The sequence below is a fragment of the Echiichthys vipera genome (genome assembly GCF_963691815.1).
Source record: "Echiichthys vipera genome assembly, chromosome: 1".
In the NCBI taxonomy this organism is placed as follows: domain Eukaryota; kingdom Metazoa; phylum Chordata; class Actinopteri; order Perciformes; family Trachinidae; genus Echiichthys; species Echiichthys vipera.
This window is the reverse complement of record NC_139826.1, coordinates 37,055,501-37,082,594: the sequence shown is the minus strand read 5'-3', so window position 1 is coordinate 37,082,594 and position 27,094 is coordinate 37,055,501. Positions and strand designations below refer to the sequence as shown.

At 44.1% G+C, this 27,094-nt stretch overlaps 2 protein-coding genes across 3 annotated transcripts in view; both read right to left on the bottom strand.

The window, feature by feature from the left end:
• samd4a (sterile alpha motif domain containing 4A) overlaps window positions 1-11,699 on the bottom strand; it is a 65,175-nt gene extending 53,476 nt beyond the window's left edge. For both annotated transcript variants that reach the window (XM_083925377.1, XM_083925378.1), the window contains exons 1-2: window positions 11,560-11,699; window positions 9,846-10,544 (exon numbers count right to left, since the gene is read on the bottom strand). In XM_083925377.1, coding sequence (XP_083781503.1) covers window positions 9,846-10,041 — 196 coding nt within the window. In that variant the 5' untranslated portion in view covers window positions 10,042-10,544; window positions 11,560-11,699. The remainder of the gene's footprint in view (window positions 1-9,845; window positions 10,545-11,559) is intronic.
• A 10,211-nt stretch (window positions 11,700-21,910) lies between these two features.
• gch1 (GTP cyclohydrolase 1) overlaps window positions 21,911-27,094 on the bottom strand; it is a gene marked incomplete at both ends in the record, with an annotated part of 26,272 nt that continues 21,088 nt past the window's right edge. The window contains 4 exons of the mRNA XM_083911018.1: window positions 21,911-22,037; window positions 22,142-22,226; window positions 22,350-22,381; window positions 25,844-25,899. Of these exons, the coding sequence (XP_083767144.1) occupies window positions 21,911-22,037; window positions 22,142-22,226; window positions 22,350-22,381; window positions 25,844-25,899 (300 nt within the window). The remainder of the gene's footprint in view (window positions 22,038-22,141; window positions 22,227-22,349; window positions 22,382-25,843; window positions 25,900-27,094) is intronic.

Below are 27,094 nucleotides of genomic sequence, written 5' to 3'. Positions count from 1 at the left end.
CATTCTTATTTTGACTGTTACTATAATATCTGAAAGCAGCGTAGGAAGTTTAACCTCGACAGGTGAGCTGCAGGTGGACACTTCAGATGCATCCATCACGGAGCACAGCTCGTGGTAAGCAGAGAAGTTACTGGGGGACCGTGTGCAGACCATGAGGCCGGTCAAACGCGTGTTATTTTGTGTGCTGCCTCGTCTGCACGGATCTGTGCAGTTGGAACTGGATGGTCTGCCTCCTAACACAAGAAGTGCACTGTATAGCACAGCCAGCTGCCTGAGAGCGGGGCGGGGATGGGGAAGGGCTGGGCTGAGGGTCTATATGTGGAAACATTATACGCCTGTATGTCTGGTCTGGACGAGTTTGACTGGTCATCTATGAGACGGACTGGGATCCCTCACCTGTTCTCACCCTCTCTCCTACACACTCTCTCTTTCAAACACACACTCACGTATGTTTATTATCCATAATGTTGTTTGCTCTCGTTACTAACAGAGGATGTAAATGAAGACAGTGTTTTCAACTTGCACTGCATTAATAACATTTAAACTGGTCTTCTAACCATTATTCACTAAGCTGTAACTGTACGTAAATGAGGCATTTATTTACAGATCTGAGTTTTTAAAAAACAACAGAATTGTATTTTACTTTTTTTACTTATGGATGAAAAAGATGTCTAACTGATGAAAGAGGTGACCGTAATTGTTCACATGTTCGTCTGTTGTTGTCTGTTTTGTTTGGACCCTGAAATCGTATTTTGAAAGGGTGTTACGTCAGACTGAAGAGCCGGGTCGTGTTAATGTTTCTTCACGTGTGCATAGTTTTGAAATTAGGTCATAGCTACTTGTATTTATATTTAAATACTTAGTGACCATTTGTAAATGTTTGAGTGTCTTGGCAAGAATTGTTTGGCGTGTGTCAGCTTTCAAAGTAAGAAAGTGACGTTTTCTATCCGTATGAAACATTTGGAGGGAATAAACTCAATACGAACTGATGATAGTGTGTCTTTTTGTTGAAGGCCAGTAATCCAACTTGGGGGGGGGGGGAGCAAAAGCAAGGATCAGTTATAAAGAAGCACGGAGGGGTTCGGTGAGAAACTAAACCTCGAGGATTTATGAAGCGCCCGATTGCATAATCAGTGACACCTCAGCCGCCTCTCTGAGATAATATCGAGAGCCTGACAGGTCTGAGGCTTTGAGTAGCTTCCCTCAGTGCGGAGTCCTTCTGGCAGCTGTCCTAAACCCCCGTTTCTATCCATCCACTCAGAAATAAAACACAGCGCATACACCTGGAAGCAGGAGCTGAAAAGAAAAGGCCTCTGCTGTTCGAGGCAGAGGGAAAAGATGAGCTTTATTTCGTTTTCCCCTCCGGCCGTTTTGGCAGGTTGTCTGTCCCCATTCCTGAGGTTCAGTACGAGTTCACAGAACGCGCCGTCAACTTCCAGAAATAAACTGTTTGCTCATGCGTGGGTGCGATGAAATAGTTTGGCGCCCAAACCAAAGACAAGACTTGTGTCTCTCTTTCACTCGCTCTCTTGTCTTTTACAGAATGAGGTGTTTAGACATGCACAAAGGATGTTGACTCATTGAAAAAAAAATAAAAAGCGTGTGAGAAATCAGATCTTCCACTTTAAACCTTTATCTCTATGAGGCCGGGTATTTATAGACACTTCCTTTGGCAGAGCAGGACAACTCCATCAGACTCAAGTTAGAGGGTTTATTTCAATCCTGAAGCCTTCAGTTGTTTTTTATCATTTCATGTTGCCATTTGAAGTGTCATATCAGTAATGATTATGTTACTCTCCCTCACAGGAAGAACAGGAAAAAACTAAATCGAAAACATTTTACAAAATTAACCTGTTGGCCAGGACACCGGAAAATCTGAACTTTCAAACGTAGGGGAAAAGTCAGAGCAGGCAGAGAAGGAGTGAATGAGCTTCAGCTGTAAATGGCACCAGTATTCTCTGAGTCTTCATCTTTTTCCTTCCTCGCCCCACCCGTCCCTCCTTCTCCTCCCCCCCTCTCTTCCATACCGCGGTGGACTCAGGAGACCTTAGCTCCACTGAAGGTGGAATCAGTTTTCCTTTTCCACTGTGTCTTTTTCCCCCCACGCTGGAAAAGCCCCCATCCAACTCTCGCTGAGCGCCTGACTCGAGTGTGCTCCGACGTGCCCACATTCCTAGACAGTATCCCCAACACCGGAACCGTTTACCGCCTAAGCCAGGAATGCCGATTTCCAGCCCAGGTTTTCATCAGACCTAGTTTAGGCAGAGAGTGCAACAGGAATTCACTGAGTAATACTCGCCATTGTACAAACGCAGACTTTCCCTCTGTGTCAATCATCTTACACGCGGACAAATGTATAAGTAAGCTTTCTCTCTTTGGGTGAAGCCTGTGCCGGCAGTTTCTCTGAAGAGTCATTCTTTAGCTGGAAGTCATGTTTTGACCTAGATTCAAACAGCAATTCAAGTCCTAATCGTCCACTGAGGTTACCCCACCCCTCCGCCCTCCTGACACGTCCGAGGATCTGGGGCTTCAGGTGTAAATAAAGAGGTTTTTCCACTGAAATGCCAAATTGGCAAATTCCTTTCATGTTATGGAAAAATACAGAGCCTTCGGGTTCTGCCGTCACAAACTCATCTCTCTGTTTTCATTCACAAACTGTACATACGGACAGAAAAGCAACATGCACAACAGGTTACAGGTAATGAGGCCTTTCAATTGTAGGGATAATAAACAAGGACAGGACGTGATTCTAAAAATTACATAATCAGGTGAAATTACCCTCCCAATAATATAAATGGCATTATGTCTATTTTGGTGCCCTTCACCTCTAATTCTTTAAAGTTTCCAGAGCTCGACATTAAAGGTTGAATATGTAGAAGCTTTATTAAAAGCTATATATTTTTTTAAAACACCCACGGGGCGCTTTGAAAATCTATTTAGTCTGAATCAATATTAAAGAATAATTTTGACGGGTTTGACAATGACTTTCTGTCCTGTTCTGTTTCCATGGTAGCAGCCAATAGCGTTGGGGATTGCTGGTTGCCAGGGTCGTCTGTTGTTGGGTGCAGCTACTGTAGGCTGGCACTGGGTGAAATGGAGTTTGTCAATCCTGCAGCTGCTTCGGAGCCTCAGTGAAGGGGGCGTTATTTGTCCCAGCACCAGCTGAGTGAGCGGAGACGGGCAAAAACCGGAGAAAAAATTCAGAAAACTTCCTTTCTTTAGCAGATGTGGTCATTTGTAAATTCGTCTTCTAGCAGGGGTGGGAAGAGACCCTCGGCTCACGAGATGAGACGATACACGATATATAGTTCACGATAACGAGACGAGATTTTAACTTTCAATATTTTCCTGGTTTTGACTACAGCAGCGGTTTGTGGTGGTGCTGCAAGTGTCTTTGCATAGTGTTCGTGTTAGCCACGGTGTAGCCCAAGGTACTTATACGACACTGACTATAACTTGTATCCTGATGTTAAAGAAGCTGCGGGGCTCATGTGTTACGCTTTTGCAAAGGCACTATCTTCTTACAGTGCTCACTGCTTACATATCATTCGTGTCTTTTATGTCACCCCGCTGCCATTTCCACTTACATATTGGGGGACAATTTCTTGCACACCCCTATCTTCTGGTGTGAAATTGTGCACATTCATCATTCTGCACAGTGAGGCTCAAATATGTGAAGCAACAATACTGAAGACACACTGCTGAGAGCTGAGAGCGGGAGGATGTTAACACGACAGTTAACTAGCGTCAGTCCGTAGTACGCTTTGTAGTTCCTCTCCCAACAAAGATGGAGAGGAATTTTGGGATTACCGAACTGAAATGGATGAATTCTCAATGATCCGCAGTGACTGCTGCTGCCGCCACTGTTCCCAAACACACACACTATCTCTGTCACCTTCAAGTTCTTCAACGCAGCTGCTTGCACATATCGGATTGGCGCCTGCCTCCTTCCAGCTCAAACAGCCGTGCAGGCCAGGTCGGCAGTACCACACCACGCGAAAATAAAGTTAGTCATTCAGAACACCAGGCCCACTGTCCTGTCCTCACCCCACCCTTTACACTAACCCTGCACCCTGCGTGTGCGTCTCTGTGTGTGTGTGTGTGTGTGTGTGTGTGTGTGTGTGTGTGTGTCTGTGTGTGTGTGTGTGTGTGTCGTCCTTCAGAAAGCACTTCTCACTATTCCTGTCCTCTCAACTTGATCCGATATTGTCCCTCTTGGGATTGTCTCAAAAGAAGTTTTGTTCTCCTTAAGGGGGGAGGAGGAGGAACAGGAAGTCACATTCCTTAATAACCTCAACTGAAGTGCTGAAGGCTACGGTTTTCTCACGTCAAAAAAAAAAAAAGAATCACAGAAGAACACCAGGATCTAACAAGATTTTCTGGTACGGTCTGACGCTGAAGTTTAAAAATGACTCAAAAGAATCAAAGAAATCATGACAATATAGAAATAACACAAGGAACTGCTATCAAAATAAACCCTGTGTGACTGTCAGGGTGTGTCTGTCAGTGAGATAGTGAACACTATTGACCGCGACTGCGTCTCAAGTCGCAAATAAAGCCCCGTCACTCTCTGGGTCCCAAAACAAGGCCGCCTCTCAGCCGCTCACAGAAGTAGGTCACTGAGGATTCCATTCATTTGTACGCCGCTTTCCAAATAGTTGCGCTTTTCCACTCAGCCCGAGACTTCCAGCTGCATGTTAACCCTTTAACAGCCTGCAAGGCTCATTTCTGCACGAGCAGCAATTATACTGCATCTATTACTGATCAGTTAACAGACTCACAACTGCGCGTGAGGAAAAGCTCTTTCAACCTGAGAGCGGTTTGTGGTTTTGCTACTAAATTGACTGAGTTTATGGTGGTTTACCATTAAAACAGAGGCTAAAAAGTTGCTTGCGTGGATTTTTAAATAGCTACTTTTTTAGACTTAAATTACCAATATTGTGTTGTTGTTTTTTTATTAATCATAACACATGTATTCTGTGCTTTATTCCTATTCTTGACCCAAAAAAAGTAGATGAAACAAATGATTCTAGTTCTTTTGAGGAAGATTTCCAAGACTATTTTTCACAGAGCTTTGAAACAAGAAAGACAAACACACACAATACGCCTTTTTTTTTTAAGACTTTGTGCGCTCTCTGTTTAGCTGTGGTGAGAAATAACTTCAAAATGGAAAATACTCCATAATCAATACAAGATCGGTATCCTACTCCAGCACATAAGCACTCAAACAAGCAACCACAACATACCAGAGGGATCACGTAACCGGACAACCCTCTCAATCTCCCTCTTCTTTCAGCAGCATGTGTGTCCTGACGTTAAGTCTACAGCGCTGAAACGAGGCCGCTGATTCTACCTCGCTTGGCTGAATCAGCGAACAGGAAGCGACCACATGCTGACACAGGTGAGCGAAAACTCAAGGGGCGTGGCCCAAAATTTAATCCAAAGGTAAGAGGAGTCCATCAGAATCTCCCTGATAAGGACTCGACTGGGACAGAGCTTGTTATTCAGAATATACGGTAACATGCTGAAATGACACATTCAAGCGGGGAAATAGGCAAACACACAATCTGAAGTGTCCAGTTCTGAAAGCATACGGAGGTTTATTTACTGTACGGAAAATATTTTACCATTAACGTGTAATCATTGCACTATGACTGCTTGGTTGGGCTGTATATGAACAATATTTGAATGTTTAACAAGACTTTGTGGTACGGTTACGGCAAAACAGCGCTGTATGGATTGGCTACGCTGGTGTTATGCTGGTGAACTATCGAACACAATAAACACGTACGGGGGTCGCCATATTTACTTCTCATTCACATCCTCTGTTCACCTCTTCTTCTCCTTTTCTCCCTTCATCGTCCCTCTAGCGCCTCTAACGGTGATCACATTCTGTTTGTTATGAACAAAACACTACGCTTCCATGAACACTATTATCTAAGCTACTAGAAGTACTCAGCTTATGAAAAAACTGAATATAAGTTATACCTTTTGCCACTCTACTCTGTCATGTGCTTTGTAACTGGATCTCTACCTTTGACGGGACAAAAAAACTGAACGTGAACAAACGGAAAGATTAAAAAGGAAATCTAGGTCTTCTTACAATTATCATGACCTTGCCTGAATTGAGCACATCGAAGCATTGTGAAGAGGAGTCTTTTTGAGTTAGAACTTGAAATACTAGTAGTCACGGTTTGCAAATCACAAGGTTACCTCACTTTGCAAATCCCTGACCTGATGACAGAGAGCGAGCAGGCAGCCACCACCAACAGCCTTGTTCAGCAAATTTCTCCGTGATCTAATCAGGTGGTGAAATCCTTCCTACTGCTTCACTTCAGTCTGGACTAAAGAAATGCTGACAAATGATTCTGTTGGAGTTGTTCATTTGGGGAGAATCTGGCTTCAGCAAACGTGATTTGTAGTAAAGCAAGTTAAGCATGAACAGTTAAAATCTAACAATTATGAAAGCGAATGTGGTTCGTCATTTGAACTAAGATGAAGCCACAGAATGTGCTGAGTGTGTGCAGCAAAAAAATAATATTGCATAATATTTCATCATAATGTGTTGATATTACTTTGTACTGTCTGTAATACATTCAACTTACACAAAGCCATGATGCTAGTGTTAAATTAGGTATTTGTTAATCAGGGTAAATTAAAACTTAAGTCGTATCATTATTCAGGCAATTGAAAATGTACTGTGATGTGGGTTCAGGTGTTTCCTTGACTCTTGATGTCAAATATCCACATCCATAGACATCCAACCTGTTACATTATGCAAATCACCAAATACTAATCACACACTGCAAGTGCACCAACATTACACACTTGAAAACGCGAGGGGGTGGAATCCTATCTGTTGGTACTTTAACTAACACACCTTCACCATTGTCATGACCGAAAGAAGGAGGTTGCGGGTAAAGGGGGCCGAAATGGGTTTTCTCAGGAGGGTGGCTGGAGTCTCCCTTAGAGAGAGGGTTAGAGCTGGTTAATGTGGCCCAGGAAAGGAAAGTTTGGGGTCCCCTGCTAGAGCTGCTGCCCCTGCGACCCGACCCCGGATAAACGGTTGAAGATGAGATGAGACCTTCACCATTGTTATTTTACAAATGGTATGTCCGTGATAGAAAGATGGTTTATCCAATCAGAAACCATTATTTTCGCCCCTTCCCAAAAGATCTCCAAACCAGAGTTCCCAGATATGCTGAGACAATTAGAATCAGTCCGTCAGGTGGAGTCGGGGTAACTCTTCATCACCACCTAGACTATAAATCAGAGTCTTGCTAGCTGAGAAGATTAACACAGAATGAATTAGTGTGTGACTCAGGTGTCACCGCAAAGATCACAAGACAATGTCCCTTTGACTCACACATGATGCAATGTACTCTAAAAGGTAAAAAAAAGACAGGATAAAAATCTGATGTTGAGTTGTAAGAACACTTCCCCACCCTCCTCCACCACCTCCCCGTGTCTTCAATCTATTTTGATCTGTGACGGTACGAACCAGCCTGACTCTGATGTCTCCAGCTTCATATGAAACAACGACAAGGACCAGAATGCATTAACTGCAGCCACTGCTCTGTAAACCCTGATGGAAACTCTATGTCATATATGTGAGTGTCACTGCAGGGAAGGGCCATTATGTCATCTCTGTGTACGCCAGCAGATATGTTACTGAGTGCAGATGTTGCCATAGGTACACACAGACGCCTTTCTCTCCATCGCAGCAGCAGCAGCAGCAGCAGCAGCATTTCTTTCTATTTTTCATGAACCCAGTTGGTTGCCAGGGTTTTTGTTTCCATGGCCACACTGCAGTCTGATGCAACAAATCCCAGCCAGAACCCCCCTTGGGTGCCTTGGCGTGATACCAACCCAGAGAGAGAGCTACAGCGCTACAGGCTGGCAGACTGACTGACTGACTGACTGACTGACTGACAGACTGACTGACTGACTGACTGACTGACGTCTCCAGCCGCTGAGCTAACACCGTACACGACCCCAACCTCCTTCCACAATCATTTACTGACTGGCTACGGCTCAGCGCAACACTTTGCAACAGTCTCATACCATCGGTGATTCAGCTATTTATGACTCTATGGATCTACAGGAATGTTCTGGACAGGAAAGTGTGTGTGTGTGTTTGTCCCAGGGTCAGGAACTACACACACTTTGGGAAAACATGCCCTTGAAAGCCCTTTGACTTTTAAGTGGGCAAAGAAGTATCAAGATTTATGAATTTGAGTACGACGGTGTTTCTCTTCTGCAGGCTGAAGCAGAAGTAATGTTACACCAACTATGACATCAACGATAATGCCTTGTCCACGCAAATACGGGTATTTTGGAAACCAAACTTTTATGCCCCCCGGTTAAAAAGTAAATCCTGTCCACACCACCGGTTTGATAAAAAGTATCTCCGTCGACATGAAACCGCAAGATCAGCCTCCGTCAGCTGGTCAAGTCTAGCGTGCTCCACAAGTCTCCATGGATACAACTGACAAGAAATTGCAGTTTCATGGGTTTTCCCGTCCACGCATGACCACTGACTGCTTTTCGAAACGTTCACCATGGACCCTGGTTTCAGGAGCCCACAACTGCGGTTGCGTGTGGATGAAAGGCCGAACCGTGCAGAGAAACACACGCTTTCAAAAATACCTGCGTTCGCATGGACGGCTCCTAAAAATCATCCGAACACAACTACTGAGGTGTAGAAGATGTAATGCTGAGGTATCGAATGTTGAATGTCTGTCGTCATATTTTGTGACGTCATCACCCTAAAAAGAGTTGAATAATAATGCGATTCATCAAATTAAGTGAGTTAGAATAAATAGAGTTTCTTTAAGTAAAGTAACTTGTCCGTTTCGTCCACATAAAGGCAGCAGGCTAATTCAATAAAAGCATAGAATAATGATAATATAACAATCGCGCCCTTAGGCTTATAACAACATTATGCTGCGACAGAAACAACCAGAAACAACCAGAAACAACCAGAAACAACGCTCGGGAGTTATTGGAAATGTTTGGATCACACGACTCTGAAACAATCCTACTCATTTACTTCTACAAAAAGTGTAACACAAATATGAGCTCGGCCTAGTGTTTTCCTGCAACTGTTTATCAAAATGGGAAGATATGAAGCGTTCAAATTTAAATTTAGAGTAGTAATCAATGAAGCGCCAAACTCTTCGGTACAGTCCTTGTGTCGCTTGAAGACCAGAGGGTGAAAACAAATCTTCTCCCAGGTGTGTTCAGCGTTCCTGCACCTTTTCCAAAGTCAAATTCAAGCACTTTTCAAACATTTCAAGGTGCATTTTCATGCTTTTCCAGCACCTTACAGCTGTGGTAGACTAAATATTTGTGTGCAGTCCATTACTCAGTATTCAGTTTACGTATTATTCCACTTGTTCATCACATCAAATTAGATGTTACTGTCATTTAAACAACCAATGGGATGTAGGTGCTGGAAACGCATGAAAATGCCCCTTGTGAAATGCTTGAAAAGTGCTTGAATTTTACTTTGGAAAAGGTGCAGGACCCGTAAACATCACGACACCTGGGAGTAGGCACAAAGAGAATATATATCAGTGCCCCCCCCCCACTGGTCTTCAAGCTAGGGCTGTACCGACACAAGTGAAAAACTCTGGTCTGTAAATGCATCTTGGTCGTGTCTCAGTGGATGATGCAGCAGCTGACAGTGTGTGTGTGTGTGTGTGTGTGTGTGTGTGTGTGTGTGTGTGTGTGTGTGTGTGTGTGTGTGTGTGTGTGTGTGTGTGTGTGTGTGTGTGTGTGTGTGTGTGTGTGTGTGTGTGTGTGTGTGTGTGTGTGTGTGTGAGCAGCCGGCTGAGTCATACCTGGGTTGTTGGCCTCTCCCTCCAGGACCTGCAGCTCGGTGCACTCGGCGAGGGAGTGCTCCAGACACAGCTGCAGGAAGCGGGCCTGGGTCCGGCTCACCCTCTTCAGCAGGGACAGCAGAGCCACCGTCTGCTCGCACTCGTTCCACCCCTTGAACCAGCTGGCTAGCACGCCCACCTGGTCGCGAAACATCATGGTCTGCGAGGCAGGGGAGGGGAGGGGAGTGTGGGGAGGAGGCGGGCTGACTGTGGTGGTGCCGGGCCGGGCTCTGCAAAACTTTACACTGACGGAGGGTGTTGTCAGCTGATTGTTGATGTTTCTGTGCGCTGGGAGGGGTCGAGGAGGTTCAGCTGAAGCGCTGTGATGCCATTCTTAGCTTTGTAACAGTCACCGTCAGGCCCTCTGGTGCCAAAATGTGTTTCGCCTGCAGCCGGTGATGGATATATTCCTGCTGGAGGGGGTTTCTGCAACGTCTTCTTCTTGTCTGATAATCTCCCTTGGCGTGTGTGTGCGCGCGTGTGTATGTGTGTGTGTGTGTGAGTGTGTGAGGCTCTCTTCTAGCTAGGCATCAGGTGATATGAGCTGCTCTCTGCTGCTTAGTCGCTCCCAGAGGGATTGATATTAGATGAGTCAGCTTTCTTCTGTCACATCAGCTTCAGCCTCATCGGGATTCTTTCTTCAGGGAATCCCTCTTAAGCCTGCAGGGGGGTGTTAGAAGTTAGGGGAAGGGAAGAAAGAGGTACAAAAAATAACATATTTATAACAGACAATGCTCTCTGTGGCTCTTTGTGCACGCCTCCCCCTCCTCTCCCTCTCTCTCTCTTTCATACATATGCAACGACTCTGAGGAGAGACCGGGGCTCAGTGGAAATGCGACAGTGTCCCTGTTGCTTCAGCCCTGCAGACTTTGTGCCGCTGCAAGCAGCAAAAAAACAGCCCTTCAGAAACTCACATTTATAGGTCGCCTCCTCCGTCGTCGCCTATGCGCATATAGGCTTGTGGCTTGGGACGAAAATAAACCTTTTTTTCGCTTTTGGTATCCACCCATTTACTAAAAATACAGCTGTCGGTACTATTGGCGCTGCAGCCCCGGAATTTTCCAAAAGGGAAGGACGCCGGGTGATAGACGGCGGCCGTTGGCAGCCGTTGGTAGCTAGGGCTGTGTTAGTGCTGTAGAGACGTTAGCCGTGACTTCCCTCCGTTAATTTTTTAATGGCAGGTTAGTCTTATAAAAGCTGTATTTTTAAACCGACCACTGGCTGTAGTGGTGAGTTTCAGCCAGAAGAGGAGGAGGAGTACGCGGGGAGCAGGCTGAGCGTTAGCCGCTGTCTAAAACTGTCACTTTGCTTCATCAGCACACAGGGAATGACCGTTGGCGGACATATATGTATATATATATATATATATATAACGTTATATGTGTATGTGCGCGCGTGTGTGTGTGAGAGAGAAAGAGAAGTTTGTTTAAAAAAATAAAATAAATATAACCATAACTGTGTCTTTAATATCTAGAACTTTCCCGTAGAAGAACAGCGTAACTATAACGTTAAGTTAACCGTTAGCAAAGTTACCCCGTGTGCAAAAATTGCGACTAACGGCTTTTAACGGCTGTGAGTTCCAAACTAACCGTTGTTGCCACCAACTGAAACTTCAGTTTGAATGTTCGGGGTCTCGGGTAAACGGTTAACGGTCACCGGTTGTTACGGTTCTTACCTCCTGGAGCAGTTCGCATCGTTGTGTTTGTCTCGGGACAAGGCGGCAGGCTGTGCTTCTTTTCCGGGGGAGCGGTGCCCCTTCACTCCGGGTCTGTGGGGTTTGCCATCTTGACTAACTTTTCCTCTGTCTGTCTCTCTCCCAGCAGACGGGATCGCTGCTGCTGCTGCTGCTGCTGCTGCTGCTCGCCTGCTCTCTGGTCTAAAGAGCCGCGGTCAAGGTGGACGGAAGCGGTGCAGAACTTCCGGTTAATGCTTTCAAAATAAAGTACTGCAGTGCGCCGAAGCGAAATAAAATTTCAAAGTGCCTATATTATCATACAGCCAGGAATATTGTACACCTCCCATATGATTATTATTATTATTATTATTATTATTATTATTATTATTATTATTATTATTATTATTATTATTATTATTATGTAATAGTAGTAGTAGTAGTAGAGATAGGGGAGACCGGGGATGGTTGTAACAGAACAGAATTAACTTAAAGTGTAATTCTGGTGCATAATCATCCCCTGGTCTTTTGCGGCACTTACATACATCAAATAAGCCATCGAGACATATTTTTTTGTGTAGCAACAATAACGGAGAAATCCGGTAGAGTCACTAACAGTCGAATCCAGCTAACACTGATTAGCTCGGGGCAGTACAGTGAAGGCATTCAAAGGTCTTTTTTAACCACTAATACTGCTGAAAATAACAGCAAATCTCTGCAGCAGCATGAGAAGAGTCCCTACACACAAAACAAAGCACCAACAACGTAATTAGTGAAGCCAGAGTTTATTAAAAGAGTGTTTTAAAGACTTACCTACTGACCCCTGTACCAGCTCCTCTCATAGTAAAGTCCATTCAAGTGGATTAGCAAAGTCAATCCCAAAGGAAGGAGCCCATTGGTGCTTTGTTGTGTGTGTAGGGACTCTTCTCATGCTGCTGCAGAGGTTTGCTGTTATTTTCAGCAGTATTAGTGGTTAAAAGAGACGTTTGAATGCCTTCACCGTACTGCCCCGAGCTAATCACTGTTAGCCACGTTAGCTGTTAGCGACTCAACCGGATTTCTCCGTCTATAATTGTTACACGAAAAAAAACTGTCTCCATGGCTTATTTGATGAGTGTATTTGTCGGAAAAAAGACATCGGGATGATTTTACGCTCAATCAAAAATAGAATCAGATTTAGTATCGAATTGGTTTTAACACACAATGAATTTGTCTTGGTGTTTTGGTGCATAACAAGAAATAAAACAGTCAATAAACATTATTTTTAATCAAAAATGTGAAAAATATGTACAGTAAATCTGTTTTAAAAAAATAAATATTTACATTTTTTGCTTAGGAATGGGCAATTGTCACAGAATAATTCAATAGTATACTTTATATAATTCTGAAATGAGTCATTCTGCATAATTAGTAATTATACATAGCCTTTATTCACCACTGTATTTTATCTAAATAGTTTAATGTTGTTATTATTAGGTTGACTATTATTTTGGAGGCAGGACCAAGTCAACTTCCGGGTGCGTTTTGGCGCCTTGACGCAGGGAGGGCTCGCGCTGCTCGATCCACATGCTAATCATTAACAGGAGCATTACGTCAGGGGCTTGGCAGCGCGAGGAAGCACCAAAATAGAGAGAGAGAAAGAGAGAGAGAGAGAAAGAGAGAGAGGGAGAAAGAGAGAGAGAGAGAAAGAGAGAGAGAGAGAGAGAGAGAGAGGAAGCGACGAAACTACGAGAAAATGTCAGAAAAAGAAAGGAAAAGTTTCAGTTCTGAGGAGATTCTTTACTTTTACTTGATTGTTTCCATTTTATGAAACTTTGTACACTTTATTCTTTTACTTCACTAAACTTCACAGCCTGGTTACTGTTACTTTTAATTATACTTTTTATTATACTTATTATTTACAGCTTGAGACTTGAAGTGACCCGGTAGAATGGGTACCTCATTGGCGCCCAGTCGCTCACCCGGTGGAATAAGTACCTCATTGGCGCCCAGTACCTCGCCCGGTGGAATGGGTACCTCTTTGGCGCCCAGTAGCTCATCCAGTAGAATGGGTGCCCAATTGGCGCCCAGTAGCTCACCCGGTAGAATGGGTACCTCATTGGCGCCCAGTAGATCACCCGGTAGAATGGGTACCTCATCGCCGCCCAGTAGCTCGCCCGGTAAAACGGGTACCTCATTGGCGCCCAGTAGCTCGCCCGGTAAAACAGGTACCTCATTGCCGCCCAGTAGCTCATCCAGTACACTGGGTACCTCATTGGCGCCCAATAGCTCGCCCGGTAGAATGGGTACCTCATTGGCGCCCAATAGCTCGCCCGGTAGAATGGGTACCTCATTGGCGCCCAGTAGCTCACCCGGTAGAATGGGTACCTCATTGACGCCCAGTAGAATGGGTACCTCATTGGCGCCCAGTAAATCGCCCGGTAGAATGGGTGCCCCATTGGTGCCCAGTAGCTCACCCGGTAGGCACCCAGTAGCTCGTCCGGTAGAGCGGTTACCTCATTGGTGCCCAGTAGCTTGCCCGGTAGAATGGGTACCTCTTTGGCGCCCAGTAGATCGCCCGGTAGAATGGGCACCCCATTGACGCCCAGTAGAATGGGTACCTCATTGGCGCCCAGTAAATCGCCCGGTAGAATGGGTGCCCCATTGGTGCCCAGTAGCTCACCCGGTAGAACGGGTACCTCATTGGTGCCCAGTAGCTCACCCAAATAGGTACCTCATTGGCGCCCAGTAGCTTGCCTGGTAGAACGGGTACCTCATTGGCGCCAAGTAGCTCGCCCTGTAGAACGGGTACCTCATTGGCGCCCAGTAGGTTGACTGGTAGAATGGGTACCTCATTGGCGCCCAGTAGCTTGCCCGGTGGAATGGGTACCCCATCGGTGCCCAGTAGCTCACCCGGTAGAACGGGTACCTCATTGGCGCCCAGTAGCTCACCCAAATAGGTACCTCATTGGCGCCCAGTAGCTCGCCCGGGGGAATGGGTGCCCCATTGGCGCCCAGTAGAACGGGTACCCCATTGGCACCCAGTAGCTCGCCCAGTAGAACGGGTACACCATTGGTGCCCAGTAGCTCACCCGGTAGAACGGGTGCCCCATTGGCGCCCAGTAGCTTGCCCGGTGGAATGGGTACCCCATCGGTGCCCAGTAGCTCACCCGGTAGAACGGGTACCTCATTGGCGCCCAGTAGCTCACCCAAATAGGTACCTCATTGGCGCCCAGTAGCTCGCCCGGGGGAATGGGTGCCCTATTGGCGCCCAGTAGAACGGGTGCCCCATTGGCGCCCAGTAGCTCGCCCGGTAGAACAGATACCTCATCACCAAGTAGAACGGGTGCCGAATATTCGCTAACTGAGGCTGAGTTCTCGAGGCAGCGGCCCAGGTTTGACTACGACCTGCGGCCCTTTGCTGCATGTCGCCCCTCTCTCTCTCACTCTCTCTCTCTCTCTCTCTCTCTCTCTCTCTCTCACTCTCTCTCTCTCTCTCTCTCTCTCTCACTCTCTCTCTCTCTCTCTCTCTCTCTTTCTCTCTCTCTCTCTCTCTCTCTCTCTCTCTCTCTCTCTCTCTCTCTCTCTCTCTCTCTCTCTCTCTTTCTCTCTCTCTCATTAAAATCATCTTTACAAAAAAATAAGTGAGTAAAAGTAAATTTACCGTAGATCAACTTAAGCACTGAAGTAACTAAGCGCATTTACCTTTGAGGAACTTAAAACCTGTTTTTACCCCATTTTAGTTCATTTATTTGGTAACTTTAGTTACTTCACAGATGCAGATTATAAAACATATTATCAACAAATGAAATAACAGGATATAAAGTAAGTAAAAGTGGCCTTACAGTGACTGTTTCCTGACTCAGTTTTGATCAGTTGAACTTTATTAAAGTCACTGTGTGTAAACTTTACGACTGTGGCGCCCTCCAGTGGAGAACATCTGACCCAAAACCTCAAAATTTACCAAATGATCATTTATTTCCTGGGGTTTGTTCCTTTGAAGCTTCATCCACAGATGATTATGTTTGATTTGAGATGGAGGAGTGACATGAAGAGTTTTTAAAGATGCTATTTTATACTTTTCCTAAATGTACTGGAGCAGAAAGAGCCAGATTATAATTATTAGATTACTTGATTTCAATCTTTTTTATTAATCCTATATATTGAACATGTTAAAAAAAACAACTGAATAAAGCAGATGAGCAGTAAAAAGTAAAACCAAAACAAGCAAAGAGGATCCTCAGAATCCTAAGCGACAAATACATGACTCAAATAATACAGTTTATGTTCAAAAGAGATAGGAAGAAGTTAAAAACCTTTTATATATATTCATAATTATCATTATTATCTCTTTAACATTGCATCGAAGTCTGGGAAAGTGCCAAAGGAGTGGCAGACTGGGGTGGTGGTTCCTGGTGGTTTAAAAAGGGGGACCAGAGGGTATCACACTGCTCAGCCTCCCTGGTAAAGTCGACTCCAAGGTGCTGGAAAGGAGGGTTCGTCCTATAGTCGAACCTCAGATTGAAGAGGAACAATGCGGATACCGTCCTGGACGTGGAACAACGGACCAGCTCTTCATTCTCGCAAGGATCCTGGAGGGGGCCTGGGAGTATGCCCATCCAGTCTACATGTGTTTTGTGGATCTGGAGAAGGCATATGACCGGGTTCCTCGGGAGATACTGTGGGAGGTGCTGCGGGAGTATGGGGTGAGGGGGTCACTTCTGTGGGCCATCCAATCTCTGTACACCCAAAGTGAGAGCTGTGTCCGGATCCTCCGCAGTAAGTCGGATTCGTTTCCAGTGGTAGTTGGCCTCCGCCAGGAGTGCGCTTTGTCACCAATCCTGTTTGTGATTCTCACGGATATTTACATTTTATTTAAACAGTTCAACATGTCCATGTCAAGTAAGAGGAAGAACTTATTTAATATTTCCCCTTCTTTATTTTCAAACTTTATCCCGTATTGAAATCTTTTTTAAATCTATTTCATAATGAACAGTTTTGACATTTTACCTTTTTTATTTTAATGTGAAGCTTTTTCAAGAAGGGTAAAAAAGTCCCGTAAAGAAGAAAGTTTGTTGTTATTATTGAATTATCTTCACATTACAAACGTGTAAAGGTCCATTTCGTGATACAAATATTGAAAATAAATGTTGAATCAGCTTCAAAACAAAGGACAAAACAGAAAACAACAAAAAGAAAAGAAAACAACGATGTGAAGGTTTTATCCCAGAAGACGTTCAGTAAAGAAACGAGTCTCTGTGCAGTTTTGTTTTCTGTCTTTGTTGACAGTCACCACTGGAGGGAGCCACAGTCCTACACTTTACACACAGGGCTCTAATGATGAAAGTTACTTTGAAGGTGATTAAAATGTGTCTTTCATCTTTTTAAAGGCATCTTTTTCACGCACTGGTGAATTCAGAGCTGTTTAACATGTTTTCTTTCAGACTGGTGCAAAGAAAACAACCAAAAATACACATTTAAGTGTTTATTTCACTTCACTTTGACTCTTTGTGTCTGTAGATTTCTCCTTAATTCAAACGTTAACATGAGATAACGCCTCATTTGCATATTTGAACAGAACTTTCTGGAGAAAACTTAAATAATCTTAATGTTTGTAATCACCTGGGAAGGTTCATGGTGATTTAAAATGTTTACCTCAGTCACATGTAGTCGTACAAAGTGTCTGAATTTCACAATCTACGTCTTTAATGACTGTTTACTCATCACTGATCATATTTACCACCATATTTATTAACATTGTCATATTCTGTCACCTCAGCTGTGCTTGTTTCTACTGTTCTGCTGTATCAACTGTTATAACTTATGAGTCATATTCACATTAATATATATATTATTATAGTTACTGTTACTTATGTGGCTGCTTTTCCCAGCTTGGGATCAATAAAGTATTTCTATTCATCTTTCTGTGTGTCTGTCTTTGTGTCTGTTTGTCTGTCTGTCTGTTTGTGTGTCTGTTTGTCTGTGTGTGTGTCTGTCTGTCTGTCTGTCTGTCTTTGTGTCTGTTTGTCTGTCTGTCTGTTTGTCTTTGTGTCTGTCTGCCCATCTGTCTTCCCCTCTGTCTGTCTGTCTTTTCTCTCTTTCCCTCTCCTTTTCTTCTGCCCTCACCGGTGCAGACAGACGTCCGTCCTCCACAGAGCTCGGTCTGTTCGTCCCTGCTGTGAAACCAAGACTGCTGGAATAATACTGTAAATAATAACTATAATAATTATTGCTTCTTTTGTTAAAGATAGTGCGACTTGTTGCTGCTCATGGGGGAATTGTTGGGTCTCTGTAAATCATAAATAAGTCTTTACCTACTCCATATGTAAAGTGTCTTGAGATAACTTTTGGTATAATTTGGCACTGTAAATAAAATGTTATTTATTTGATTTGACTTGACCCTGTACTGTAACAGTCACAACCTGATTTATACAACATTTCATTCCTAAAAACATGGAGAAAATGACATTTTTAAAAAGACTGTTGTATTATTAGTATTTTCTTTTGTATAAAAAGAGATATCTGTAAAAAACCTTTGACTCTAATATGTCAATAAATTAAACAAAGAGTTTTGAACCTGGTTATATTTAAATTTTCATAATCCTGTTCTTGAAAATGTAATATAAATGAGCTCATATTGCATATTTAATCATAACATTTCAGAAAACTTATAACACAAAAAACCACCGGGGAAGTTTCCTGAGGATATCTATTGGTTAAATATTTGATTTCATTCACCTGCAGTGTCTCCAGGATCAAACATGGGTTAAAACGCAGCGTGTTTTGTGGTTATTTCACCTCCGCTGACCAGGAACCACGAGTATAAACGTTTTATTTAAGTGTTGAAACACTGTAGACACCAACACAGTGTAAAGCTTTCATTTGAGCTGCTTCTTTAGTTTGTAGTAAGGAAACTCTGTACACTGAAAGCTGCTAAATTAAATGCATGAACGTGATTTTACCAAACTGTAAAGCTGGAGTTGCTGAGTCATGCCTCTGACAGATATATAACCCTCCTCTCCGCTGCTCACTCCGGGCTCAGGGCCAGATTAACCCTCTAATTGGCCCCGGGGCTCAAACAGAGGTGTGGGCCCCCTGTTTTTTTTGTTTTTTTTATCATAATTTCTACATTTTCCAGAGTCATACGCTTATTGCATCCAGCTGTTGGAGGTTCAAGCATCGTCCTTCAAGCCAGAACTGGGGGGTTGCAGAGCTACAGCTGCCTCCATTTGTTAGTTAACATAACTGAAACACCAGTCAGACGCCGTTCGCTGGTGTTATCCCTATCAGGACGATTTGTTCTGCCGCAGTTTCCGGTCTTTTCGTGGTGCTTTTACTGGAAGATCTTATGGTAACACTACATAAAACGGCCCGCGACTTACCATGCATTCACACCGAAAGTGATGGAGGCGATGAAAGCGCCATTCAAAATCAATGTAAGTGCTGCGATGACACGCGATGTCGCTTCAGGCGTCGCGTTCCGAGCGATAAGAGCAATAAGAGCAATGCTTATGGTATATTTTGGAGCTGTTGAAGCATGGACTTTTATTGTGAAGGACTGAAGTTTGGTCCCGGATGCTTTGACAGCATTGATGCTAATGTGGACGACCAGCAGCTCCAGTGTTTACAGCGAGCCGATATAAAGGGTTAGCACACGGCTAATTCACCGGTGTTAGCGTCCTTTTGACCACTCAAGATAAATTAGTCCGTTAAAATGATATTTGGTTACAAAGATAATAAGTTAGACTTTAGTTTCACACCATTAAATCAACTCAAAACATTACACCATCATTTATATTCGTAGGTTAAACAGAAAGTTTGATAGAATTTAGACAAAACAGTCCGACTGGTGACACAGATCCGTTAGTTTGTTTGCGTGACTTTGGTGTTTTAAAAAAGGTCAGAAACCAACAAACGAACCGATCGAGACAGCGTCAAACCAGCAACTCCCGTTTCCTGGAGAAGTCAATAAATGTAAATGATTTTGAAGAGACATTTCATTTTTAAACGTAATAAATGGTGGTTCATGTAACGTCGACTGCCATCGTGGAGTTGAACAGGTTGAGTTTTAAATGAACAGGTGGGTCTGCGGTCGTTGTCACATAGAGATTTATTTCCTTTGATTAAAAAGTGAAGTGAACACAGTACATAAAGTGACAATGATGGTGAAGAGGCCACAGAACAGGCCGTCCTTCTCAGCAAGGCCTCGCAAACAACAACATCAGAGACGTTTGTGTGCTCACACACACACGCACACACACACACACACTTAACGCACACACACACACACACACACACACACAGACAGACACACGCACACACGGTGAGTCCACAGCTCAGCGTCCCGCAGGCCGCCTCGTCTCGTCACCGCAAAGTCGTTTTTTTGGTTTGAATTGAGAGGCGAGTTGGCACAAACAGGCACATTCACACACAGGTTCATAATAATAATAATAATAATAATAATAATAATATGTTTAAAAATATTACCCCCAATGATTTTGCCCCAAACGTTCCACAATGTTATATACTTAAATAGTTGTTCTATTTTCTATTGTCTATTAATTTTAGCCATTTTGTGAAATTCCGGTGCAATTTTCACAGCTTGGGATCAATAAAGTATTTCTATTCTCTTCTAAAATCATCCCGTGGTCTTTTTCGGCACTTACATACATCAAATAAGCCATCGAGAGCTTTTGTCACATATAAACTATTAACGGAGATATTCCAAAGAGTCCTTACACAGGAAACAAAGCACCAATGGGCTCCTTCCTTTGGGATTGACTTTGGTAATCCACTTGAATGGACTTTACTATGAGAGGAGCTGGTACAGGGGCCAGTAGGTAAGTCTTTAAAACACTCTTTTAATAAACTCTGGGTTCACTAACTACGTTGTTGCTGCTTTGTTTTGTGTGTAGGGACTCTTCTCATGCTGCTGCAGAGGTTTGCTGTTATTTTCAGCAGCATTAGTGGTTAAAAAAGACGTTTGAATGCCTTCACCGTACTGCCCGAGCTAATCACTGATAGCCACAACGGCTGTTAGCGACTCCAGGATTTCTCTGTTAATAGTTGTAACACGAAAAACTTTTGATGGTTTATTTGATGTATATAAGTGCCCAAAAAAACAAAAAGGGAGTTTGTAAACTGAGGTGACAGAGTATTAAAGTGCCGTCAAACATGCGTGAAAGGATTCAACACAAACCAGAGCACGTGGGCCAAGCGCGATGATTTTGAATGTTGCTCATGGGGGAATTGTTGGGTCTCTTTATATCATAAGTAAATGAGAGCGTGATCTGGATCTACTCTATGTGGTAAGTATCCTGAGATGACTTCTGTTATGATTCGACACGATGAATAAGGACGTTATCGTGTGCTGAGAACAGAAAGATCTATAAACAATAGTTTCAAATACGAGGAGGTCGGCCAATCACTTAACTGCTGTTTTAAATGTTATATTGTGTATTTTGTAGAATGTTATTTTCTGTTGTTGTTTGAATGTTTTTATGCGATGTTTTAATTATAAATTTCCACCTCGTAGACTGACACAGTATCAGGTTTAAAGAGTCGTAACAGCAGAAACGAGGATCCGAGTCCAACTCATTTTGACAAAAAGAAACTAAAAGATGGATAAATGTAATTACATGAAAATGTTCCTGTGAACAAATGTCCAAAAGAACTAAAAAGTAAGACCATTTAATTATTTTTAAAGGTTTAATATTTGTCTAAAAATGAATTTAATCTAAGAATTAACTGAAATAAAATGTTGGTGCGAACAAATGTCCAAACAAATGAAAACATGAGACAGTTTAAATACTTTTAAGGTGTAAAATTTGTCTAAAAAGAATTAAATTTAAGACAGTTGAAGGACCTGTTATAGTGTTGTTTAAAAATCACTAAATATTACTGAAGCTGCTTTTAATTTCTTTAATTTTTGGGTTTATTTCTGACACTTTGTTGTTTTTTAGGGGGGTTGTTTATTCTTTACGTCAAACTCTCCTGTTCTGTATTTCGAGGTCAACGACTGATATTTGATTAATGAACGCAAAACAACTCACATGGACAAACGAGGGTAAAGTCCGCCCCGTCGTCTGTAAAGTCAACAACGCGTCGGTCCGCGGCCTCGAGCGCGCAAATCACCGCGGCGACGCTTCACCTTTATCCGACAAATAAAAAGACTGAAAACACAGTAAACGCTCTGTCACTGCCACACACACACACACACACACACACACACACACACACACACACGCACACACACACACACACACACACACACACGCACACACAGGTGGCACGGCGGCTGGTCCGTGCAGGTGGAGGTAACCCCAGGCAACAGGAGGAAGAGGAGGAAAGACGAAGAAGAAGATCTTCGTCCTCCTCAGCTCCTGATCAGCGCCAGGAACTCGTCCCGGGTTTTGGGATCTTCCCTGAAGACGCCCAACATGGTGCTGGTGACGGTTTTACTGTTCATCTTCTGAACGCCTCGCATCACCATGCACATGTGCCTGCGGGGAGGAAGAGACACGGGTTAACGTAGCGTGTAAAAAGAGACTGAGAAATAAAAAGAAGAAGGAAAGAGGAGGTGAAGGAGAGGAGACAGTGAACGTACGTCGCCTCGATGACCACGCCGACCCCGGTGGGCTGCAGCGCCTCGGTGATCGCTACAGCAATTTGTTTGGTCAACCTCTCCTGAACTGTGGACAAAGGTTCAGACGGACAAACATGAACCAGGGTGGACAGAACAAACACGCACGTGCAGCTCGACAGTAATGATGAGAAACACTGAGGCCAAGAGTCTGCGGACTGGAACTCCGTACCTTGTAGTCGACGGCTGTAGATCTCAACGATCCTGAGGGGGAAAAGAGAAAACGCCTTCATCACCGTGAACACACACTGCAGTTTATTTTGACTCAATCACACACACGCACACACACACACACACACACACACACAGTCCTGCTGCTACAAACACTCGCTCTCTGATTGATAGGAACTTAACAGACCATTACCTAGATGAAAATATTACGGATTATAACTTTAAGTGTATTTTCTGGTCAAATGCAAACGGTTCACGCATAGGGAAGGCTGTGGCTCAGTGGGAGAGTGGGTCGTCCTCCATTTGAGAGATCGGCAGTTTGATCCCCACCTCCCCTGGTCCACATGTCGAAGTGTCCTTGGGCAAGACACTGAACCCTGAATTGCTCCCCGTGCTGCGCATGGGTGTGTAAATGTGGTGTGAATGGTTAGATTAGATGGTCTGTAGATGTCCACTGCCATCAGTGTGAATGTCTGTGTGAATGGGTGAATGTGACAAGTAGTGTTAAAATGCCTTGAGTAGTCAGAAGACTAGAGAGGTGCTATAGAAGAACAAGTCCATTTATAACTTTAAGTGTATGTTGTGGTGAAATGCAAATGCTTCACACGCATCTTCAGATCTAAATAGTCCGCACGGTTTCAAAGTCAGTGTCAGCCGTTCAGTATCCGACCAAATGTCGTCTGTTCCAGAGTTATGACCTTTGACCCTTTGGATATAAAAGGTCATCACTTCATCATTGGTATCCTGTTTGACATTAGAGTAGGAACTCTTGAGTTATGGACAAAAGTGACCTTTGACCTTCAACTATAATAAGTTCCTCCGTGACGTGTGACGTAGCGTAGAAGCGACTGTTGTGATTCAGACAACAATGGCAGCTTGCATCGAGGAAGAAGGCGTCAACATGGATGCTGCTGTTTCATCCGTTGTTGTTCAATCTACAGAATCTTTCTTCTTTAAAAGAACCAGAGAACGGCTCTGAAGGCTTTTGGTGGTGGAAACCATGTCGGCTGTTCTGTTTGGCCTTCCTCTCATCAGCGTCACAGGTTGGTTTCCATGGGAGCGGCTGAAGTAGCGAGTCAATAAAGACGACTGACAAGTGGTTTATCCAATCATATGCAAGCATTTTTGATCCAGCAAGGCCCAGCAACCTGACATCACTTTCCTGTGCAGCGACCCCAGATGGATGAAGCGAGGAGGAACCAAACTCATCTGGTGAGAGTCGGGTTAGAGCACGAGTAGTCAAGTCCAAGATCGAAGGGTCGCATCAATTCCTCGAGGGCCAATCGAGCGCTCGTTTTATCCAAATCTATTTTAAGAACGCAACATATCTTCCGTCATGACAGACAGAACGAGGTCACGGGTATAAGCGGTGGCTGTAGTCTCCCTTAGAGAGAGGGGGAGAAGTTCAGCATCCGTGAGGAACTCGGAGTAGAGCCGCTGCTCCTTTGTGTTGAAAGGAGCCAGTTGAGGTGGTTCAGGATCATCTGGTAAGGATGAACCCTGGGCGCCTCCCTAGGGAGGTGTTCCAGGCACGTCCAGCTGGGAGGAGGCCTCAGGGAAGACCCAGGACCAGGTGGAGAGATTAGATCTCCACACTGACCTGGGAACGCCTCAGGATCCCCCAGTTAGAGCTGGTTAACTAGCTGGATGACAACTCATCAATTAACATTGTAGCTTGAGAGCGGAGGCATAAAAATATCAAATAATGATAATAAACAATAAACACTCTCAAAATGAGGCCATATCGTGGATCTTTGACCGGTCCTTTTCTATTTGAGGAACATTAGTGAAAGGTAACTTAACTTCCCAGAGCTCTGCCCTCTTCTTAAATGTCATCTTACGTCACTTGTCATACACTGAGGTCGCTCATGTGGACGTTTTCTCACCAACAACGTAAACCCGACTCTGATGTGAAGGCACCAAAATAGAACATTCATCTCAAAGCTGTTTCCCGTTCTGACGGATCTGCAGAAAACGACCCGTTCTGCACCTTCGACCCGCTGCTCTTCTCTCTGAGCAAAACCTCTTTGGACAAATGCGACCTCGTCCCACTCCGAGAAAATGTCACAAGGTCAAACGTGCAGTCACGAGGAGCGGCAGGAAGTTCTGTACGCACAAGAGGGAAAGACAAGACGCTGCAGCGAGAAGGCGAACAGAAGAACTGTCCTTTGGTGTGAAGGTGTAATAGAAGAATAAACCACTGTACTGTAAACGTAAAAACTACCACAATATATACAGTGAAACTGCCAGAATCTTATAAAACTGTTTGGTGAAACCACCCAGAACTGTTCTCTACTCATCTGAGAGGAAATGATTCAAGAAGACGGGGCAAGAAGCACGAGCAGCGCGACGATCACACAGGTCAAAAACATGATTTAATCCAGATTATATTAACGTTCACAGTTGCTATGTGTGTTGACTTTTTGCACCTCTCTACTTCCGGTCCGTCACCTATATGTTTCCCTTCTTAAGGTGTATTTCCGGCTCCTTCCTTTGGTAATCCACTTGAATGGACTTTACTATGAGAGGAGCTGGTACAGGGGCCAGTAGGTAAGTCTTTAAAACACTCTTTTAATAAACTCTGGGTTCACTAACTACGTTGTTGCTGCTTTGTTTTGTGTGTAGGGACTCTTCTCATGCTGCTGCAGAGGTTTGCTTTTATTTTCAGCAGCATTAGTGGTTAAAAAAGACCTTTGAATGCCTTCACCGTACTGCCCCGAGCTAATCACTGTTAGCCGCATTCGGCTGTTAGCGACTCTCCTGGATTTCTCCGTTAATAGTTGCTATACATGTCTCGATGGCTTATTTGATGAGTAAGTTCCGAAAAAGATAATGATTTTACGCTGGCATCACACTTTAAATCCATAACACACACATGGTCCTATTACACTTCTGCCCGTACGACATGCCTGACTCAGAAGTTGGAAGTTCCAGATTTTCGATTACAAGTGAACGCAGCATAAGGCGGGAGGGGCGGGACAAATAAACCACAAAGACAGATGAACCGCGGTCTGATGATTGACCCAACCAAATCATTTCATATCAATGTTTTCTGAGGTTTCCAGAAACGTAAAATGTCAAAAAACCTCCCCGGCTGGAAAACTGTGACGGATATTTACGACAGTTTAGGTGACAATTTCACCGTCACCAACAAAAACTACGATAACAAGACCAAGAGGTTGTGTGAAGCCAGATTTTCCCATTGAATCACTCTCTAAAAACCTGCAGCGCGTCTTCTCAGCCTCGTTTTGTCTTAAAAGTGCGGACGAGTTGAGTTTGTTGGTCGTCATAATGTGAGCGTGCATGTCCCGAGTTGGTGAGGAGTGTTAGAGCGATAAGCCTGAAGGTATTGGGGTCAGTGGGATCAGATTCTACGCTGGTACACACAAACACACACACACACACCTTTTAATAATCAGCTTAAACACACACTAGCTCTCACTCTCTCTCCGTCACACACACTCACATATATATGATTAGAGCAAATTGACTCACCTGGCGAGCTTGCTGAGGCCCAGGACTCTCTTGTTGGGGAGGTAACCGATGTGAACCTGCACACAGACACACATTCAACATCAGATATTTTATTTTTTAAATAATAAAGACGCTGTTGTTTTACGTTGATTGGAGCTCAGATAAAAATGTTAATCCTGTTTGAAGTATCGCTGCGGAGGCAAGGCAGGTCCTGGGTGGAAGTCCTGTATTTTGGGACCCAACCGCCGCCCCGAACCTCGTCCCTACGCAGATGTTGGCGTTCTATAGTCCAGTTCAGACCAGAGATTTGCGATGAGACAAAGTCGTTTTAGATCCTTGCGGGTAAACGTGTGATCGGAACCGTCTCGTCTCGACTCAAACTGGCTGATTTTTTCGACTCAGCTCGTCAAGTCTCCAGCGTCACGTCACCCGTTTCAACAGCCAATCAGCTCGTAGCAAAGTCAGCTGATCAAGTCACTTACAAACTGTCAGCTGGTTAGAATGACAGTTTTGGACGGAGCTAGAGAATACATGAGGAGAGGGAGCGCCGTCATTACTAATAGAAATGCTGCTGTAGCAAGTAGATAGTCTGTATAAAAAAACGAAGCCGAGGTCCGTTCTCTCAACTTGATCCAATCGTCCTCGCCTTCGGGAGTCGCCATCTTGTCAGACTTTGACTCCGCCTCATTTCCCTCTGACCAAAAAAGGGCATGTATGTGACGCTGGGGGGAGGGAGATACGTCCATCTGCAAACTTGCAGGTTTCCGAACGTTTGCACGAGTTTCAACTCGTCTGGTTGCGAATCTTTGGTCTGAACTGAGCTTCAGAGTCAGTAAACACGGACGTGCAGCGTACGTACGCGGGACGCAGCAGCGCGTTTAACCTGCTACACTGCAGCTTCACTGCGTCATGATGCGGCTAGCTCGGCAGGTTTGGACGCTGTGCTGCCTCACATTGTCCTCTGGTGTAACGAGGTATGTATTTTCATCATTTTGAAACAGATTGTACTTGGTTTTTACTCAGTGCTGTGGAGGATTTACCTGTCGGAGGGCTGCGTAGCTACTTAAATCGGATATAATCGGCGCTCTGCTGCATGTAGTTTGGTCTTTACGCTAGGTCACCTGATTTACTTTTTTCTCCAGTAATAAATGCACGCGTGGATAACTCACTTTAACGTTTCGTAGTTATATGAACAAACGTTGGATGAGGACAGCCTGACCAGCATATCTTAATCTTTAGTGTGTTTCTTAGCGTTTAAAAACCTGCGTGTGC